Source organism: Ooceraea biroi, chromosome 14 (assembly GCF_003672135.1).
Source record: "Ooceraea biroi isolate clonal line C1 chromosome 14, Obir_v5.4, whole genome shotgun sequence".
Taxonomy (NCBI): Eukaryota; Metazoa; Arthropoda; class Insecta; order Hymenoptera; family Formicidae; genus Ooceraea; species Ooceraea biroi.
This window is the reverse complement of record NC_039519.1, coordinates 4,590,323-4,609,198: the sequence shown is the minus strand read 5'-3', so window position 1 is coordinate 4,609,198 and position 18,876 is coordinate 4,590,323. Positions and strand designations below refer to the sequence as shown.

At 33.7% G+C, this 18,876-nt stretch overlaps 1 protein-coding gene across 3 annotated transcripts; it reads right to left on the bottom strand.

Moving 5' to 3' along the window:
* Positions 1–105: 105 nt before the first annotated feature.
* Positions 106–18,636, bottom strand: LOC105284449 (elongation of very long chain fatty acids protein 4). Of its 3 annotated transcripts, none has more exons than XM_011347935.3 (7): positions 18,176–18,636; positions 3,456–3,537; positions 2,986–3,173; positions 2,793–2,873; positions 2,465–2,636; positions 1,936–2,213; positions 1,697–1,846 (listed from the first exon to the last, which is right to left on the bottom strand). In XM_011347935.3, the coding sequence occupies exons 2-7, from the start codon at positions 3,532–3,534 to the stop codon at positions 1,697–1,699; spliced, it is 948 nt and encodes a 315-aa protein (XP_011346237.1). In that variant the 5' UTR covers positions 3,535–3,537; positions 18,176–18,636. The 3 variants fall into 3 exon arrangements, with proteins under 3 accessions (XP_026830636.1, XP_011346237.1, XP_011346239.1); XM_011347937.3 differs by lacking the exon at positions 18,176–18,636 and adding an exon at positions 6,637–6,867; XM_026974835.1 differs by lacking the exon at positions 18,176–18,636 and having other exon boundaries at positions 106–1,846; positions 3,456–3,534.
* Positions 18,637–18,876: the final 240 nt, after the last annotated feature.

Genomic DNA, 18,876 nt, shown 5'->3' with positions numbered 1-18,876 from the left:
AAAAGTATTTTGTAATGTGTTACAATGAATTTAGATATCTTTTAAACAATAAAAAATGTTTTGAAAAATTTGGCTATAAAAGGATAAATAAACGTAAACTGTGAAGAATTAACATAATGCATTTCTTCTTTTTAAACATTGCGCAGCAATGCCATATTTATAACAACTGCATCATCCATTACATTATAATAATTAAAAATATGTTAACATTAATATAATCATCTAAAAAATTCAAAATATATCAGAAGAAAATACACGATTCACAAACAATCATGATTTATCTTCGCAAATAATTAGCTTATAATTTATATGAATCAATTAACTATTGTTTGTGTAAACTTTTAGATAAAAATATGAATCGCGCTCTCTGTGGGTGAATGAGAAGCCGATTCGTCATTTACACGAATGATAAAATAATAGTAGCACACATTTCCCATTTTTTGCAAAACTTCTATTTTTATAATTTTGAGTTTCTATCATAGTTCTCGTTGCGACGAAAACGCGTCATGTCTGTATGTACATATGAATTACTCTCTCTCTTTCTTATTGTAGAAAAGTATTGTATAAAATCTGGGTCTAACTGATCGATACTTTTTTTTATAATACATGCGTCATTTGAAAACAAATAAAAATCTATCGATAATATTGCATTCATTTAACAAAGGCGCACGAATCTCCGCAAATCTTTTATACTGAGATTGTAATTCCATTGATTAATTTTTATACAAGACTGTATATGTTTTTATTACAAAACCATGCAATACAAAGAAAATGATATCTGCGAAATTAAATCGAGCCAATTTTTAGAATACACGCATAGACACGTACTTTCTTGTGAAAATTTCGTAAATTGCCTGCACACTCAATTTCGAGCAAACCATTTGTATCTTTCACGTGCGATTTGAACAGACACACGATAAATTACACGGAGAAGAGAGAAAATCTTTCGTTAAAAATATTTTACCCTTTCGCCAGTGATAATGAAATTTTGCGTTTCTTCGTTCGCTCAATCTGCATTGAGCATAGACCTACAGAGCCAGTTCCATGATTTGCTCATCTACTTTTATACATAATACTAATCTTTATATAAATATGTCCTTCCCCATTTTCCCAAATAAGCTTACAATTTGTTAAGAAGAAAACTTATTTGTCTACTCGGACTCTTGCAGGAGTATCGTTCTTTTTGATAACATTTTGATATTTATTTCAGTTTCTAAGTGCGTAAACCTTCCGCTCACACACGGGTACGGCCCCAACATACATATACGGACTCAGCTCTGCAGGTCCATCGTGCTAATCGCTAAAAAATGTACTCGGTTTTATATAGACTGCCTCCAGTGTATATTAATATTTACAGTTGCTGGAATCAGCGTGGCGTGCCGCGAATGTACAGTCATCGGGCCGATGGGAGGAGAATCGCGGATCGATAGTTTCGCAATCCGCGTTGCGGATTTGCCTCGCGTGCGCAAACCCGAGAAACGTGTACAGAAGGATCCAAGCAGAGTTTCTTTCTTTCCCGTTCTCCTGTTTTCTTCCTTGCCTTAAACCATACCTTCGCCGTCGAACGCGACGCGTCGTTCGACGCCGACCGTACAATTGCTAATGTCCGTGACTATTTGTTTTATTATATTATACGTCGCGAGCGGCATGAATCGCGGATGCTCGACGAGAAGACCCCCCGGGGAGAGAGATCGCCTCATTGGGTCTTCTTCTTGGACACTCCGTTCGTGTAACCGTTCGCGTGTCCGTTCGTGACAGTTCCGTTGGTAATCGCGCTGTCCAGCTGCTTCGCCGCCTCGGCGGCTCTTAGCCTTTCCAGCCGCTTCTCCGCGTACACTTGTTTACCCTGCAAACAAACGTCAGTCATCGTCAACGCCAACAGCGCGCGACAATACTGTGACTCGTACGGACTCAGTTCCGAAGATCCGTACTGACCTTCGCAATGTAGGCTTTGGCGTAGAAGTTTCCGAACAGGACGATAAAGGAGACCATGTAAATCACCAGGGCGTACTGCATCCAGAGAGGGAAGTCGCATCCGGATCGGATGCCGTTAATGCCCAATACCAAAGCGGTCGTAAACTGGATCAGTTGAAGGATCGTCAAGTACTTCTTCCACCAGAGATACTTGGCTACCGTGGGGCCTAACGCGGCGAGTCCGTAATACGAGTACATCAGCACGTGGATGAAGCTGTTTACCATCGCTGGCAGGAAAGCTGGAAATACATAATGTAATAAACGTAACACGTAATGCAATAAAAGCGTAAACAGAATTAGGAATTCGAGTAACGTTCAAGTAATTCACGTGTAAATGAAATCTGCGCGTACATCGCACTCCTTTAATTGAATTATGAAGCGCAAGTGTTCTAACTTCCATTAATGCTATCTTTATTTTATTTTATAAGATTTCATCTTTTCTGAGGACTTAACACAATTATTTTACAAACGGAAATCAATGTACACTTACTGGACCCACTCGGTACCCATTTGATACCGATCCACCACAACGAGAACATAGTAGAGTGATGGTAAACGTGAAGGAAGCTCAACTGATTATCCTTTTTCCTCAAAATGAAGAAGAATGTATCGCAGAATTCCAGAAGCTTGCTAAAGTAGTACCACCAAACTGCGTTAGCAATCTGAGTGCAGAAAATATTAAATTTTTTAAAAAGGCTCTCCATGGCGTTTCATTCTACGCATGTGACTACTTCTTATTTCATAAAGAACAAAGAAAATCTATCTTGTTAATATTAAAATAATAATCATATTTTTTTTATTCTACCACATTTTCTTACCTGTAGTTCATCAGGACGTGTAATGTGCTTTATTGGCTGGCACACGTAACTATACTGTAACCTCGTAGAAGCTACAAACAACTGCAAATAATATAATAACGTCAATGGTAGAAATATTTTTTGCGGGTGAAACAATTACATAAAATTAAATTAACATTCCGTAACATTTTTATGATGAAATGCAAGAAATTACTTGAATAGCAATATATGCATTAAGACAGGCCATGGCAAGATTATAGGGCACCAGTGCCCATGTTAATTTGAAGGCTTTCCGCGTCTTCATGATCTTAGGACCCGCCCAAACGATGAAAAGATATAACATCGTATACAGTAACATTGGTCTCGGCGAGTCCACCAGTAGCCATCCTCTCGTCCTCTTATCTGAAAATCGAGAATCATGTTCATTAGCAATATCCCATATAATAATTTTATAGTAATTATACAATCATTCTTTATTCATGGAAAAAATAGAAAATAGGAAATGGGAAACCAATCATGTGTAATTATTTAATATAATTAAATGATTTTCTCAATTATACGCGACTTTGATATTATAATTACGCAGAACAGAACTCATTAAATACGTCTGTGCAGCATCAGGCCGGAAAGGCAATTTTAACGGCAATTATTTAAATACCGCCGCAGAGAATTTTCACAAATTACCTGCGAGAGACAGCGTCCAGAGGTAGTAGTCGTATGCATCATTGATGAATTGTGCCGTAGAATTAATGAGGGCCGCCATTGCCTGCAACATAAAGGACGGGTCGTTGCCTGTATCATTGCATATAAATGTTTCATCAGTTCTCACGAAAATTTGCATTTATAATTACATTATTACGCTGAGTCATGTCAGTTTCGACTGACATGTATCTTACTTTCTCTGCAAATGAAATTCACGATCGCAGTACAAGTTCGACAAGTACTAATCTCGGCGACCAATTTAATAGAAGGTTCCTGTGTGCAGCCTATCTCTCTTGTCAGCACTACCTTGACCATGTTGCAGCTCCAGCGCAACGTGGCACAACAAAATATTATAACTCAAGATCCCTTTCCTTTTCACGACGTTACAGCAATATTGCCGAGATGCATTTTCACCGACGTGGCAAAATTTAACGCACGCTCGAATAATGTGCCACTTCGTACAAAATGTTTTCATGGCATTCCGATGCACGTACGATTACGTAAACGAAATACAATGAAATTAAGTCCCGATTGCTCCTTGTGCAACTCACGATATCATTTTTTTTATTAAAATAATTTTTTCGCCATAGAACTGATGCACGAAAAATCGAATACGCTGTTTCATTAAGCGCTATGTTTCCGGAAACGTGCAACACCTCGGGAGCTTTAAAACCGGTCCGTCCGCGGAATGCGAAGTGTCGATCGATTAAACGCAATACGCTGCACGGTCTATTCATCAGCTTGTAATTAGTTCTTAACAGCTATTTCCTTGATGCACATTATGCGGTCGTTCACTTGCCGTCTGTATCGCGGAACATAACTTTCACACACCGAAGAAACTATTACCGCTATCTCCCGAAGTCGCTATAAACGTGTCTCTCGGCGAACACTTCTTTTTTTTAAGCAGCTTGTTGTCATGTCGACCATCCATCAGCTAATATATCCTTTGAGGAAAGTTACTTTCCTTAAGTGAGCCACTTTACATCGAACTTAAGCGGCAAATGCAACAGCATGTGTTACATTGTATCATCGCATACTTCAGCTCCAGTGTGCAAATAATAGATGCATCGGTCAGCAAAAGCATACACATGTATGAAACACACATTTTAAATCGCGAGCGGGAATAATTCGTGTTAAATAAAAGAAATTCTCGTCCTTGCAAATAAGCGCCGGAGTTGCCGAAACATATCGCGTATCAATGTGCAGAAATTTCACGTTGCTGTTATTAACGAGCAATAAACTGAGATGGTAATGCACGAAAGCACACACGTTATATTAAAAATGTCATTTGTATGTTATGATAATATTAACTTTTGCAAACCTGTGCAATCAAAGAGAAAGCTGAATCTATTAAATATGCTTTTATTTCTATTTGTTTCCTTTTTTTATTTTTATACTACACAAGATTAATAAGTTCTCAAATTAATTTCCAAGAAGTTGAAATTTTTAATGATTTCAATACACCTTGGAAATTCATGTAACATTGTTACACTGGCAAGACATAAGACAATTTCTCTTGCTCAGTATCAAATGTAAAGCGGTCAACATCTAATGCATTAATTTGAGAAATGATTCATAAATTAAAGGGAAATAATGAGCATGATAAAGCAAATGGGTGTTATATATAGCATGAAATTATTATTCCTAGTTAGTTAGGAAAAATATCATTCCTTATTTAGTATAATTGATTAAAATTATCATTACAATTTAAAATGATTAACTTGTGTATTTTACATAATACGGTCAATAAGCATGATATGATAAGATAAATATTCGATGCTTCTATTCTGAAAAGGTAATGAATAAGAGAAATCTTCGAAATTCTTCATTAAATAAAATTTTCATTAAAATACATCCTAATCTTCATTAACTACATTACATCCTGTTGTTAATGAAAGCAATAACGGTGAGCGATACGAATCCAGCGAAAGTTAAGCACGTAAGCAAGATGTAGATATATACAATATAATCCATATAAATGATTCGATGAATCTGAAGGTTAAAAACAGATCATTTTTCTCCGAAATTTCTTTAATAGAATAATATATTGTTAAATCATCTATTTCAAAAAATATGAATGAAAATTTTTAATATACCCTCGAAATGAGCGTGATGTTAAATAATAAAATATTTATTATTATATAAATTTATACAATTTATATCAACATATGTTTATTTGCTTTTACTTGCCTTTTCAAAATTTAAAATTTATTTATTTAAGGAAACTATCTGACTAAAATGTTTTTTAAATCTCATGTATATTCCGTTAATAATCAACATCTAATACATTTAAAATAACATAAAATAGATTATATTCTTCATAGTTATAATATTGATATTAATATTAAAATTAATTATATAATTAACAATATTATTTATTTAGTTATTTTTAATATATTTCACAATATATTTTTATATATTATAAAAATAACGAGTAATAAATTTATGTTCATTTATGCTACTAAACTATTATATTATCAAATTTAATATTTAAAAAAAATATTTTCTTCTTTAGTTATTTATTGAAAAAATTACATGTATATGTGTACAACTAATATGATGAAAAATAATATGATTATAATTATAATTAAAACTCATTCCATTATTGCATTCATCGAACATTCTTCGAAAATTAATAACACAAGCGTGCTAATAATTACAATTTTCATTTCAAATTGCAACATTATGCTTTTATGTTTTTTGACAAAAGATGATAAAGCATAATGTTGCAATTTAAAATGAAAGTCATCCTTTGATGACGCGAGTAAAATTAAAACGTTGAGCAATCATTATCTTTATTAAAAACACAAGCTACTTTTTTATTATTGTCAGAGCTGATTATTTGCAATTTTCGCAAGTAGAATGCACTGTTACGATGAAGAAATCCTGAAGTCTTCGGAAGTAAGATTTATTGGACCTCTTAAGGTACAAAGAAAAATTATTTTATAAAGCGACTATTAGTTTATAATGAAATGAATGAGATGTTCTGATACAGTAATTCCATGAAAACCTTATATCAAACTTAACAATTTACACTTTACAAAACACTTTACATAAAAAAAAGAAACAAAAATTTTTTATCTCGCAAACTTGCTTCTGTATCGTGTAAAATCCTTTAAAAGTGGATTTTGCCCGGAGGAGGGCGAAGGAGGCATTTCCTTACCTGACACGATTCTTTGGTCACGTACGAATATCTTAAAAGTATCGAATCCTTAAATCTTCGTGCGTATGACAGACGTGCGAGCTAAGTGAGGGCGGCGTCCGGAAAATATCGTAACTGCACCCGCGACTGTTGTACGTCAAAATAACATCGCCCGACGACCGTGCGCTCCAACAGAGGATGACACCACGAGGGGTGTCCGCCGAAAAGTGTCTTTCCTTTCGCGAAAGCGGTACCGTGGCACGTCGTGGTCGCTCGTCAAAGTGGCAGCGCCGCTTGCCAGCTTAGCTGGTCTGCTTTATAACTTTGGTGCGGGTATCTTTCGTTGCCGTAGCTTTGGTGGTGGTCAACCAGGCTCGTCGGAGGTGGTATCTCCCGCGAAGACAAGACGCAACCGTAAACGAGGCCAAAACCACGATCGTGGTGGGAATCGATCGTGGGGATAGATCGGCCGAGATCGGTCAAGGCGAAACTTGGTACTTGATAGGATCGAGGATCCACGGGATCGACATATCCCACCCCCTAATCGCCAACCCGATCCTCTCCTCTCTCGCCGATCCAGAGATCGGATACGGAGAATCCTGCAATGTGTGTCTTCGCGCGATTTCTACTTCCGCTCGCAGTTTGATGAACCCGAGGCGTGCAGTCGATAAATATATAGAATCCAGTCCCAATTCAGTTGGCGTAGTATTCCGAATTTAAATTTATTCATCCGCCAAATCGGAATTTCATCGTGGTCTCGTGATTGGGATGAATACATTAGCATGTATTCTTCATAGATATTATAGAATCGCCAATAATTTTATGTGTGATCGAGAAGGACCGTTAAACATATAACGTTTCATATAAAATGTAAAGTCAAAACGGTATCTTTTACTATACTGCCTTAATCAAGTATTTTTAGCTTTGCCACTTCTCGCTTTTTATGATTACGCTTCGTTACAATGAGAATTTTGATTGGTTTAATCCACTTTCGATGGAATGACACAAGAAATCAATTTTGAAGGATTATTCATTGCACAAATGGTCCCGTTGAACATACCACATCTCGATTTATATTCTAATTTGAACTCTGTTTTATTATTACTATTAGACGGTTGATCTATAATTCTATAATTATATTTTCATGAAAGTTATGTTTTAACATTCACTGCCATGACGGTCACCAATGACCAGCACTAAACTTTCCGTTTGCGCCGTGACGATCATCAGTGACCGACGTGCAATAAATGTGTTAGACACGTGAATAATATTATATAAAGGCACAATTGCTTACATTTGGATAATAATGACTGTCTAATAATAATAATAGAAAAGCATAACGGAAGCATAAAGTGCATTAGTCTCGTGTTATTGCAAAATTATTTTGTAATAACGTTATAGACTACATATAAATACTGATTGATTATTACATATATGTAATATAGATAATGTTTATTTAACATGATAAAGACACAAGACATTTTAGGAGCATCTAATTTTTTGAATAAAGACATGTGTTGGTAGTTTTTGAGACCATCCGACAGGAATTAATTTTATTGATTACGCCACATCGCTGATGTGGATATTTTTCCATTAAGAGTTGTGCAGCACCTTCGCATTCACTATAAAGCCTTTTTACAGCACTTTTGCGGTTCAGAGTTATCACTTCAGAAAAGTAGGTTTCGAAGCGTCATCAATAAAAGAACGAATAAACATAAATTATTAAAAGATTCCGTTTCGTTAATACTAGACTATAGAGAACCTTTTAAATATTAACGCAGGATAATACGCAAAATTAATGTATATGTATTGTAAAAAATATAATTAATATGAACATTATAAGTACTAAAGCGATAAACATTTTTTTAATAAATGTCTTTTAATAATTAGAATATCTTTAAGGTTTCATCATTTATTTTTAGTATTTATACAATATATTTAGAAAAAGTATGATACAATATTATTGATATCAGGTTACTTTTCACTTCTCCTCCTAATGAAGACTGAAATATTCGAAAGGTAGGAATCAAAGCGACAGAAAATGCGGCTTCAACCCGGAAACCAGAACTAATATAAAACATGGTATGTACGACATCATTTTATTGTAATACAATTCTGTATCTGTTTGACCTCAATGTCGCATAAATGCATATAGAGAGAATAATAATGAAATAATGAAAAAGCAAAATCGAACAAATAATATAATACCATTTATTATATAATAAAATTTAAAAAAATGCATATTATGTAAATTATTTAAAATAAAATAAATATATATAATAAATATATAATATAATATATATATAATATAAAATTTGCATAGAAATCCCATATCTATTAACGTAAGAATACATAAAAATATATATATAAATTGAAATTTTTTAAATTATTTTAAAGAGATATGCATATGCATTTAATGAATATATAAATATATTTATTAAATACATATATCGTAACATAAACATATGGATGTAACATGTAAAAATTGTTTTTATTATTTAATACTATGTATTTCATATGTCAGGCATATCCTTTAACATGTAATATTACCTCAATCTTTTACATTCTTATTAGAACACAAAGAAACACATATTTCTTATTCTTAGCTGCTCTAAAACACACGGACTTCAATAACATCTTCCATCTGCGGAAATCTTTTTGCCGAATGTAGTGTAAAAACAATTTTTCCTCAACTAGTTTCAGCAGATATGGTGCGCGAAATGAAAAACGGCGATCAAGGTGAAAGCAAGTAGAAGGCACAAAACTCATGTCAACGATAATTCGATGAATTGAAACAGGTCAATGGACCGCTTGTCGACTGTGTAGCATGGTTCCAAATTCCAAATAACTTAGTTCACACGAGCCATTTATTCAAGCTTAGTGGTTCCTGTTTACCTTCACCTACTCACACGACTAATCCTTTACAGATAAATGGACCGAGCCCATTTACAAATAAATGGACCCATGTATCCATAAATTTGCAGATTTTACTAGTATATGTAATAAAACTGACCTGACACAGGTATTTGGTACATCTTTTCCTTGATTAATTAGTTCACATCAGTATGTACAAAAAAACAAGAATATATATATATCTATCATATAAAATATCTACACAGAACCTATTAAAAGCTTTACTACAATATTAAAAAATATTAAACTGCATGGAGCTTATATATAATTTATATAGCTATTACATGGTTTATGTATGATATTGTTTCATGAAATTCTTGCGCAGGCAACTTTGGCTGATTATTAACAACAAGTTGCATTAAAAATTTATTATGTTCAAAATGTTAAAACGTAGGTTTTGAGAAAGAACGGAAAGCAAATTAGTTTTATCCGGTATATAGTTGACATTGTTTCTTCCGTGAATTATACGTTTCCTAATGTTCCGGTACAATTTCTTTTGTGAATGATCAGTATTTATTTTACATAAAATTTAATTTTTTGTCAAGAGCAGTGATACGCTTCTCTCAAATTGACTGAAGGAAGTCAGTATGATCGAATTTTGAAAAAGCTCGATAATATCGTCATACACTTAATTTATTTCAATCAGTACTTCATTCATTTCAGTTATCATAAACTTGTGAAATTCTGAAATACAAATTGTCTCTAAAAGGAACTAAAATTTTTACTGATTGTCTCCGATTTGATTCCTTGATTGCTAAGATTACATGCTCTGTTATTCGAATAAAATTGATGAAGGATAAGATTAAACTGTGAAACCATGCTTAATGATTTCGAGTTGTAAGAATGATAAATAAGACATGACATTAATTTATACATGACAAGTAGAGTGATGTTAATAACAGGACTTGAGGAATATCAAAAACTCAGGATATCCCAATCTGAATAATCTCGATTAAGTTAATGTGCCAGTTAACGGCTTACGTGCCCCCCAGACAAGCATCGAATAGCAAAAAAGGCAAAACGGAACCTGTTTCGTGTGGTCTCTCTTAGTGGGCCGATGGGAGCACGTCAGTACCAGCAGGTGAGACATTGGAAGCTGGGTTACTGGGTATCGAAAACCATCGGCGGTATCATCATGTCAGGTACAAGTTTCGGAAGGGTCTCTTAGGTCAATGTCTCCTATCAAATTACCTTTTTTATTGCATACCAAAAGTGATGGAGAGAAAGAGAGAAGAATGTCACGTAAGAATTATTGAGAGAGAAAGCGATTTTTTATCATCTTCAGAAAGGACTCTTATGATTGAATAATTACGAATCAGCATTACTCTTAACGAGTAACAACAAAAGTATGCAAAAGCGATATTGTAAGAAACTGGCAAATATTTTATGTTGACTAAAATGCATTTATTTATTAAATTAGCGATTGGATTGACTATATCCACAGCAAGAACATTGAATAAACTGCAATAATTTAGAAATTCTGAGAAATTTATTTATAATTATTAATCTTTAATTGATTTACAGCGCGCGCAAACTATAATTTATTTTCCGATTTTTGCTAATTTTTAGATTTTTCATTTCTAATATTACAATTTAATAACATTTATTTTTACATATTTATTTTTAGCTGTATTTTTAAATGCATTTTGAAATGTATTGACATTCTCAATATTAAATGAAAAAATTTCAAACACATTATATGTATACGCAAAAGAAATCTGGTTAATATATTGCCTACAGTAACATAAACTTTCGTCCGAGCGTATTTTTTGTTCGTTTTTTCATCATCAACCGGATAATTGCTGACAAATCTTTGTGTGGTAAAACAAGTTCGCAGAAGAAGCGCTCTCACTGTTACATTTTAACATAATTATATAATTAAATACAGGTCAAGTAATCCTGCTCTTTTCATACATATTGCCCTAATTTCACAGAAAATAATTTATAAAATCATACTTTGCGAATAACAGGAACAGAATAAAAACGAAATTCTCAGAATAATTTACAGAATAATTTAAAACTGATAATAAAACCGCAAAAAAATAAATTCTCATAGAAAAATAATATTTAGGATGCAAAACAGTTTTTCTTCGTACACTCTCTTCATTTTATTATAACAACATGTTTCTAGTAAATAATAGATTAAAAGACGATTTTCCTGAATACATAATGATACTTTTACAATTACTAATGTTAAGATAGGTATTATTGGAGTTTCAAACTACTTGTCATGTAGCAATATTGAGATATGACGTCAGGAGGAGAAATCAGATGTAATTTTTCTATACAATGCAAGACGGAACAAATGAGTTTTTTTTCTTACGTGCTACATTCATACATGGTAGAACAAATTTATAAAATATATCACAAAGTACTTTCTACGACATACAAATTATTGTTAGTTTTATTATATTATATTAACATATTTTCTTAATTATTAAATAGCTACAATATTTGATTATTCGTTAAGCAAGAATATTTAAATTACATTATAAATAGCGATTAATAAAAGCAATAATTGTTATCTTTTTCTATCTTTCTCTTTCTCTCTTTCTCTCTTACTGGTTTTAACAAAATAGTAAATACTCCAAATTGCTATTATCAGTAATTTGTTTTAATAAAACTTTTAACATCCGAGAAATAGAAAAATGTGCTTTGGACCCTTTGCCAGCATCTGATAGGCATTTCGAAAGTGTCACACTTTAACTGTCGAATACCGGCATATCATTATGATAATGAAGCATTCTATACCATTTACTTATATTCAAATATTGCATTTTGAATATATACTTGTATATTATCGATAATATTATATTATTAAATGCCTCCGCTTTTTTCAAGATAGATATTAAAGTAACATTACATATTTTAAACATATAAATATGACAAATATTTGTTCACAAAAATACGAAAAATATTATCAATTCTTTTAATGTATTTATTTTTAATCAACCTGACGGTATTGCCTAATTAACACCTTTACATATTTGATGACAAAGCACCCTATAAGCGACGACCTACTTTCTGATAAAATGTGATGATCCAAAAAGAATATTTGAATATAAGTAATTGTACGAGCTTAAAAAATCACTTGTTATTTTGTATTAATTGATAAAAATAATTAATTTAATAACAATATTATATATTATTGTTGCTCAACAATTATTTTCTTTATGATATTATAATAATTAAAATTTTGTTAATATAGTATAGAAATATACTTTATTTTTTGATAAGAAAGAATTAATTAAATATATACGAACTATTTTTTAATCCTATGCGTTAGGGCCTATTTAGGGTATAACTCGAGGTACTCCACGTTTTAGTGCAACACGTCACACGTTTCTCCAAATCATCTTACTAGACGAAGATGCGTCGCGTCTTCATGAATAACCAGCACTTCAAGCATCGCTAAGCAGACATCTCTTTTAAAACGAACAAAATGTGGAATGCCACATGTTGTACGACCTCATTCATCGGTTTGCGGTTAGCGTGGCGACACAACTTTACACTTTCTATTTTGCAGCCAGCTAAGTAACAACGATTAGGAAAATGAAAAACTAGAATCGTTTGCATTACTCAATGCTTTTGCTGCTTGCAGCAATTATAAATGTCGAAACGATTTAGAACTTATTGAATTAATGTGTACACGCAAGACGCTCTTGCAGCAACCCTGAACTCTAGCGCAGCGTCTGACTTATTGCAAAGGCCGTTGCACTAGATTACCCAAGAACACGCTTGTCATTGATCATCTACTACGATTAATTTTTCACGACTCATCTCCTGCTCCCGTTTGTCAATCATCTCAAGAGGTGTTTTTCTCATTTCTTAATTATTACTAACAATTCCCTCTTCGTATGACCTCGATTGTCCATATAAAAAGGGCAGCGAAACCTCCCAAAAACACAGTACAGAACAGGTACGATGCAGGACAAAGTAGTACGGCACAATTCGTCGCAGCATGAAGAGCATGAAGAACTTTTAAATTAAAAAGTTCCACAAGTATTGACTTACATTTTATGCAGATATGCATATTTGCTTCTCTTATAACGCAATATTGATCATATTGTACATGCATGATGTTATGTAGTCCGCGAGTTCACTTTGGCAAGCAATTTTGCACGTCAGGGAAAATAAATCTCGCGAGCACATAGAAAATTTTAATGTCGCATATTTCCAGGGAAAATGATAGCTGACACACTTTAGCTCTGACACACGTTTTGCGAAAAAGAATGTCTTGGAGCGTTACTTAAGCACAAATTTAAGAAATAATATTTGGCGTCTCTTTAAATATTGGCCGAGTGTTGTAGATCTTCCGAGAACTCACTGCGTCGTTAAGCGTCAATATACATTAGGCTTGTAAGATTCAAATCCTTATCGTCGTTTAAATCACGTAACTTCCTACAGGTAAAGTGATAGTGGAATTATTTAATCTCAATTTATAAAAGAAGCTATTATTAAGGTCAAACATTCGAGGACAATGTGGCTAGATCTATTTAAAGAAAAAGGATGTAGTTTATTATATCACTCGATTAAATCTCTTTGCTTAATTCTTTTTATAAGATGATATAGATCACGTCCGCACGGTAGCTATGATCTGAAGAACAGATAGCGAAACCGACTAAACCGCATTTAAATTTAAACTGTATAGGTGAAAACGTGAAGATTATTGATTTATCATATATTTCCTTTCACGTAGAGAGTGGAGTATAACTGCGAGGCACAATTCCAGGCCTTTTAAATAACAAAAGTATTATAAAAATATTATAAATGGGTGTAAAAATAATGTTTTACGCATTACTTAGCTTTTATGTCGTTTGCAAAATAACAGTGCTTTTTCTGAAGCAATAATATCTCTCGTATGTATTATTCGTAATATTGTACATACGAGAGATATTATTGCTTCAGAAGAAACGCTGTCATTCAAAATCGATTTATTTTTAGAAGATATTTAAGAATAATAAAATATTTAAATAAATATAAAATCATAGTCTTTCTAAATTTAATAGATTGATTAGTATGTGATAATCGATTTATCATTGCAGGAAACAGGAGAATCAAGTGCGTTTGTGTGTGTGAATAATATGTTATTAAAACTTTTGTAGCATCATGCATCTTTTGATTTGGATGCTGTCATCTTCAATGCACAAAAGAAATTTAATCGTGGTACAATTCTAATAAGTGAAACTGCTTTCGAATAGTTTGTTCTTACGATAACCAGTCTTCAGTTAACGCCTGTTTGAAACGAAGGGAAAAGTTGTTCGATAGAGAGTGGTTGCACTTCCTTTCTCCTGCATCAGGCAGGATAGGATCTATCGCAATTACTGACATTCCAAGACAAAAGTAGTTATTTTGTCAAAATTAAAAACAAACATCTACTTAACAATCGATTGTTTTAAAGCAACAAAGAGAGAGAGAGAAGGAAAGAAAAATATTGCATTGAATTTTTTAAATTATAATACTCATATGATTTTTTCCTTTTCTTCTCTTTATCTATTCTCTTTATTTTTCTTTTTTATTCTGTTATATACACTTTCCAGTTTTTAAAAATATAAATTATACGTCATTACACACTTGTTATATTTATCTATATATACCTACGTATCTACTAAAATTTGAATAATTTGATATATTGTCCATTTATATCATAATTTTGTTCATTCTTGGAATACATATAAGTAAAATACGTTTCATAAGATATTTCGTTTATGTTGTAATTATGAGAAAGTGTATAATTTTTAGAAAATTGACAGTAATGTGAAATGTCGTATGTGTAGATAGTTTCATCGTAAAACACGTATCGTTCGAAGCTGAGAGAAGCAATATTGACCCAATGATCAATTTCACTGCTGGTTTCTTATAATATATCTGTGCTGTACATGTGGTTATTAAGTTTCGCTTTCTACGTAAACCGCAGGTACCGTAATGTGTGCGGAATAGTTGAAGCGCGTAGTCTCACTTGAATCTTTGTTAATTTCGTCTAGGAAACAGACATATATATAAATATCCGATTCGTATTATCTGTACGTCGCGCGGATGATCGAAAAAAAGATTTAATCGATTCAATTAATACCGCAAAGATAAAGTGAAAGTGATCGCTTTTTACCGGAATTTCTAGCTGGCCATTCTTTTTGCATTTCCGCCAGTCAGAATGCTTATGAAGAAAGTGAGTTCCTATTATTAACACTCAATTATTAAATTTCCTATTATTAACACTCAAATTTTCAAATTTTTCTTCATTTTGCATTGAAGCCACTTATTTATACAAACTGGAGAACAGAGACGCATTAATTATGAACAAAACTATCGAAGTTGTTAAATATTTTGGATAGATCATCATAGTCACCGCAAAAAATTTGTTTCAGCTGATTATTACATTTATTATAGATTATATATATTACATTTAAATATTCAAAACAAATTTTAAAGTTAAAAGAAGAAGCTATGTATTATGAATTCTCACATCTTGTTTGCAACGTAAACATATCATCTCGCTTTATTTATCGATTTCATGCCCTTTTAGGCTTGACATTAGCACGGCTAATCAATCAATTTTCGAGAAAAATTCTGTGAGGAAGAAAATCAAATACAATCTTGATCAGAGATATACGTAAGACGCAAACCGGTTCGGAGCTGGTTAGCGCACTTTCTTCGATACGTCCCTACGCTGGCAATGATCACCTCACTTTCGAGGTCAATGTCTAGGCCTGGGGTGTACGCCCGAGATGCGACTAGCTCCTTTTGCATCGGTGCAACTTTCCTTGATCATAGTACAACGCTCTGTCGTACGCAACTCTCTTACTTCTCAATAGTGCATATTATCATATTTGCATAGGCTGTCAATAAAATGTTTCCTGAAAAGAGCTTTGATTTTATCAAGTTTTATTAAGTCAATTTATTCTATTGTTTAAGGCTTGAAGTAGAATTATGAAATAGAATTGCATTTAAAAGTAATATCGGTGAGTATTACATTATAAATTAATAGTTACTATGTACTGCGATGCGCGTATGAGAGCTTATTATTATTATTATTATTATTAATAAAAAGACGACATTTATCAAAATTCATTAATGCGTAATGGCCCAATAGATCCTAGACGCATCGATCTTGTAACATCAATCTCACATTTTACTGCCTTCTTCTTTTCATCCTCTCTCTCACACAGATAGCTACCTTGTTTGTCTAATGGTCAACGAAGAAGCAGCGAAAGTAAAATCATTCAAATACGACCAACAGATATAACAGATACGCGTTTGCATACTCGTATCAATTTTGTAAGATTAGAGCTATAATATTTATGCCAAGCAATTGCATCTCAGGAATTTTTTTCAACGATGTCGCACGACAGGAAGGTATCTTTCTCTTCAGTTTAAGAAAGCGAAAGTTTATTTTACAATGAAGTCTCAGATTAAACCTCGTAAAGTTTCTCTCTATCTGTAACAGTTTATCAGTTTTAGCACAGTGGGTGGATGGATCGGTGGAAATCGTTTGAATGCAACTGCTAACTAAACTGCTTGAATTGTGATGCTTTCTACCGTTAGATGTCACATGTCACTAAGTACGCGATTGACCGCGTTTAAGCATTTCGTCGTCTCATTAAATGTCGTAGGATGACGGGCCACTCAAACTTCCATGCGCTTCCCATGGTCAGCGAACAGCGAATTAATAAGAAAATTGTTTATGCGAATTACTGATGAACGTGACCTCAATCGAGTGTCACTCATAATTCCTTTGTTCGAAATAGTCAATCATTGTGACACGGAATGTGCATGTTCACATGCGCCTTACAATCGCTGAACATATTGACTACGGGTCATTGAATTTTTTATTTCGTGATTTATTCGGATCAGATATCAATCAGAAAGCTGCGTGCTAGTTGGCGATTATTTTCAATTTTTCTGACTGTGAGATATAGACTAAACATATATATATATACATATAGGTAAGTTGATGACCGAGATATTAAAAGTAAGACACATGAACAAATGCTAAAAGGGGATATAAGTCGGTCGATAGAGTGTAAACTATAGATAACGAGTTATTCAGAGACAAGCTAGTGACAGGTGTATACGCGTCCCCTTATATGCAATTCTAATCAATTCTATGAAAATTCTGATGCAATTGCGATTTTAATTTACTAAATAAGCATTTAATTTACATGTGGGTGTAACATTGTGCATTGCAGATTTGTAATATGACGTGAGAAAATTACGTTAATCCTGCAAATTTCTAAAAATCGAATAAAATTCACAGTAATAATAATAATCAGGCAAAAAACCGAGACATTCATAAGAGATATGGTATAATATATTACACTGAATCATCACGGAAAAAAAGAATCTCTTCCTCGAATATCCAGATTTTTGAAAATTGTCACGAGAATATACAATCTCAATATCTAGTAAACATATTTAAAAGCAAAATTAAATATTTGTTGATATTGCTGATACTTGATTAAAGAATTCTAGGAAGATAAGATGTTCCAATTCATACAGAATATTTACATTAACGAGGTCCCTCATCATACAAAATAATATACTTGACAACAGATTATACAGATAATGCCAATTTTGTCAAGTGATCCTTTTAAGATATCTTTTACTGCAATTGGGTCGATAAGCATCCTGCAAATCATTGATCTCTTACCCGAGAGTATCGCTGTTCTCCGCTTGCTTCTCCAATGTGGTCTAAAGCAATCACAGTCCCACACGAGCCTCCAGGCAGCAACCCTCTCCGACAATATCGCCGCAATCGCAACGACCGATAATCCCGTTATGATTCGCAACTCTCATTCGAAGACGCCCTACAGCACTAGCCCGTCACTGATCCTAACAAACTAGTCTCACAATCAGCATTTTAGCATGATGACTGCATGATTAGTCGGCAACACACATGTCGATGGTCGCGTGAACGCGGAGGTGCGCGCCGCCACTCGCAAACGGGTCTCAGATATCTCGCGATGATGGTCCTTCGATAAATTCGCGGGGATGGAAATACCGAAAACAGGCACAATTGTCGTCCACCTCGACAACTATTATTAGCTGCCACTCCGCGCGATCCACCACCGCACGTTGTTCCTCATATCTCCGGAAAAAACACTACGGTGTACGGTGCTCCCCGGCTTTTCCCGGCCGCAGGAGGGTGCAGGCGCCGGTCGCGACCGCCATCATAGAAATCAATACCACCCTTAAGGGGAACTTACAACCCTGTGAATATGGGATTTTGCGGAACGAGCTCCGATCTCCTCTGGCCGAATAATTAAAACCGATTCGAGTATGGAGATCTTGGTCCTCAGATGTTACAGATATCGCAGGAGGAACGAGCACGTGTTCCCAATTTTCGCGTTT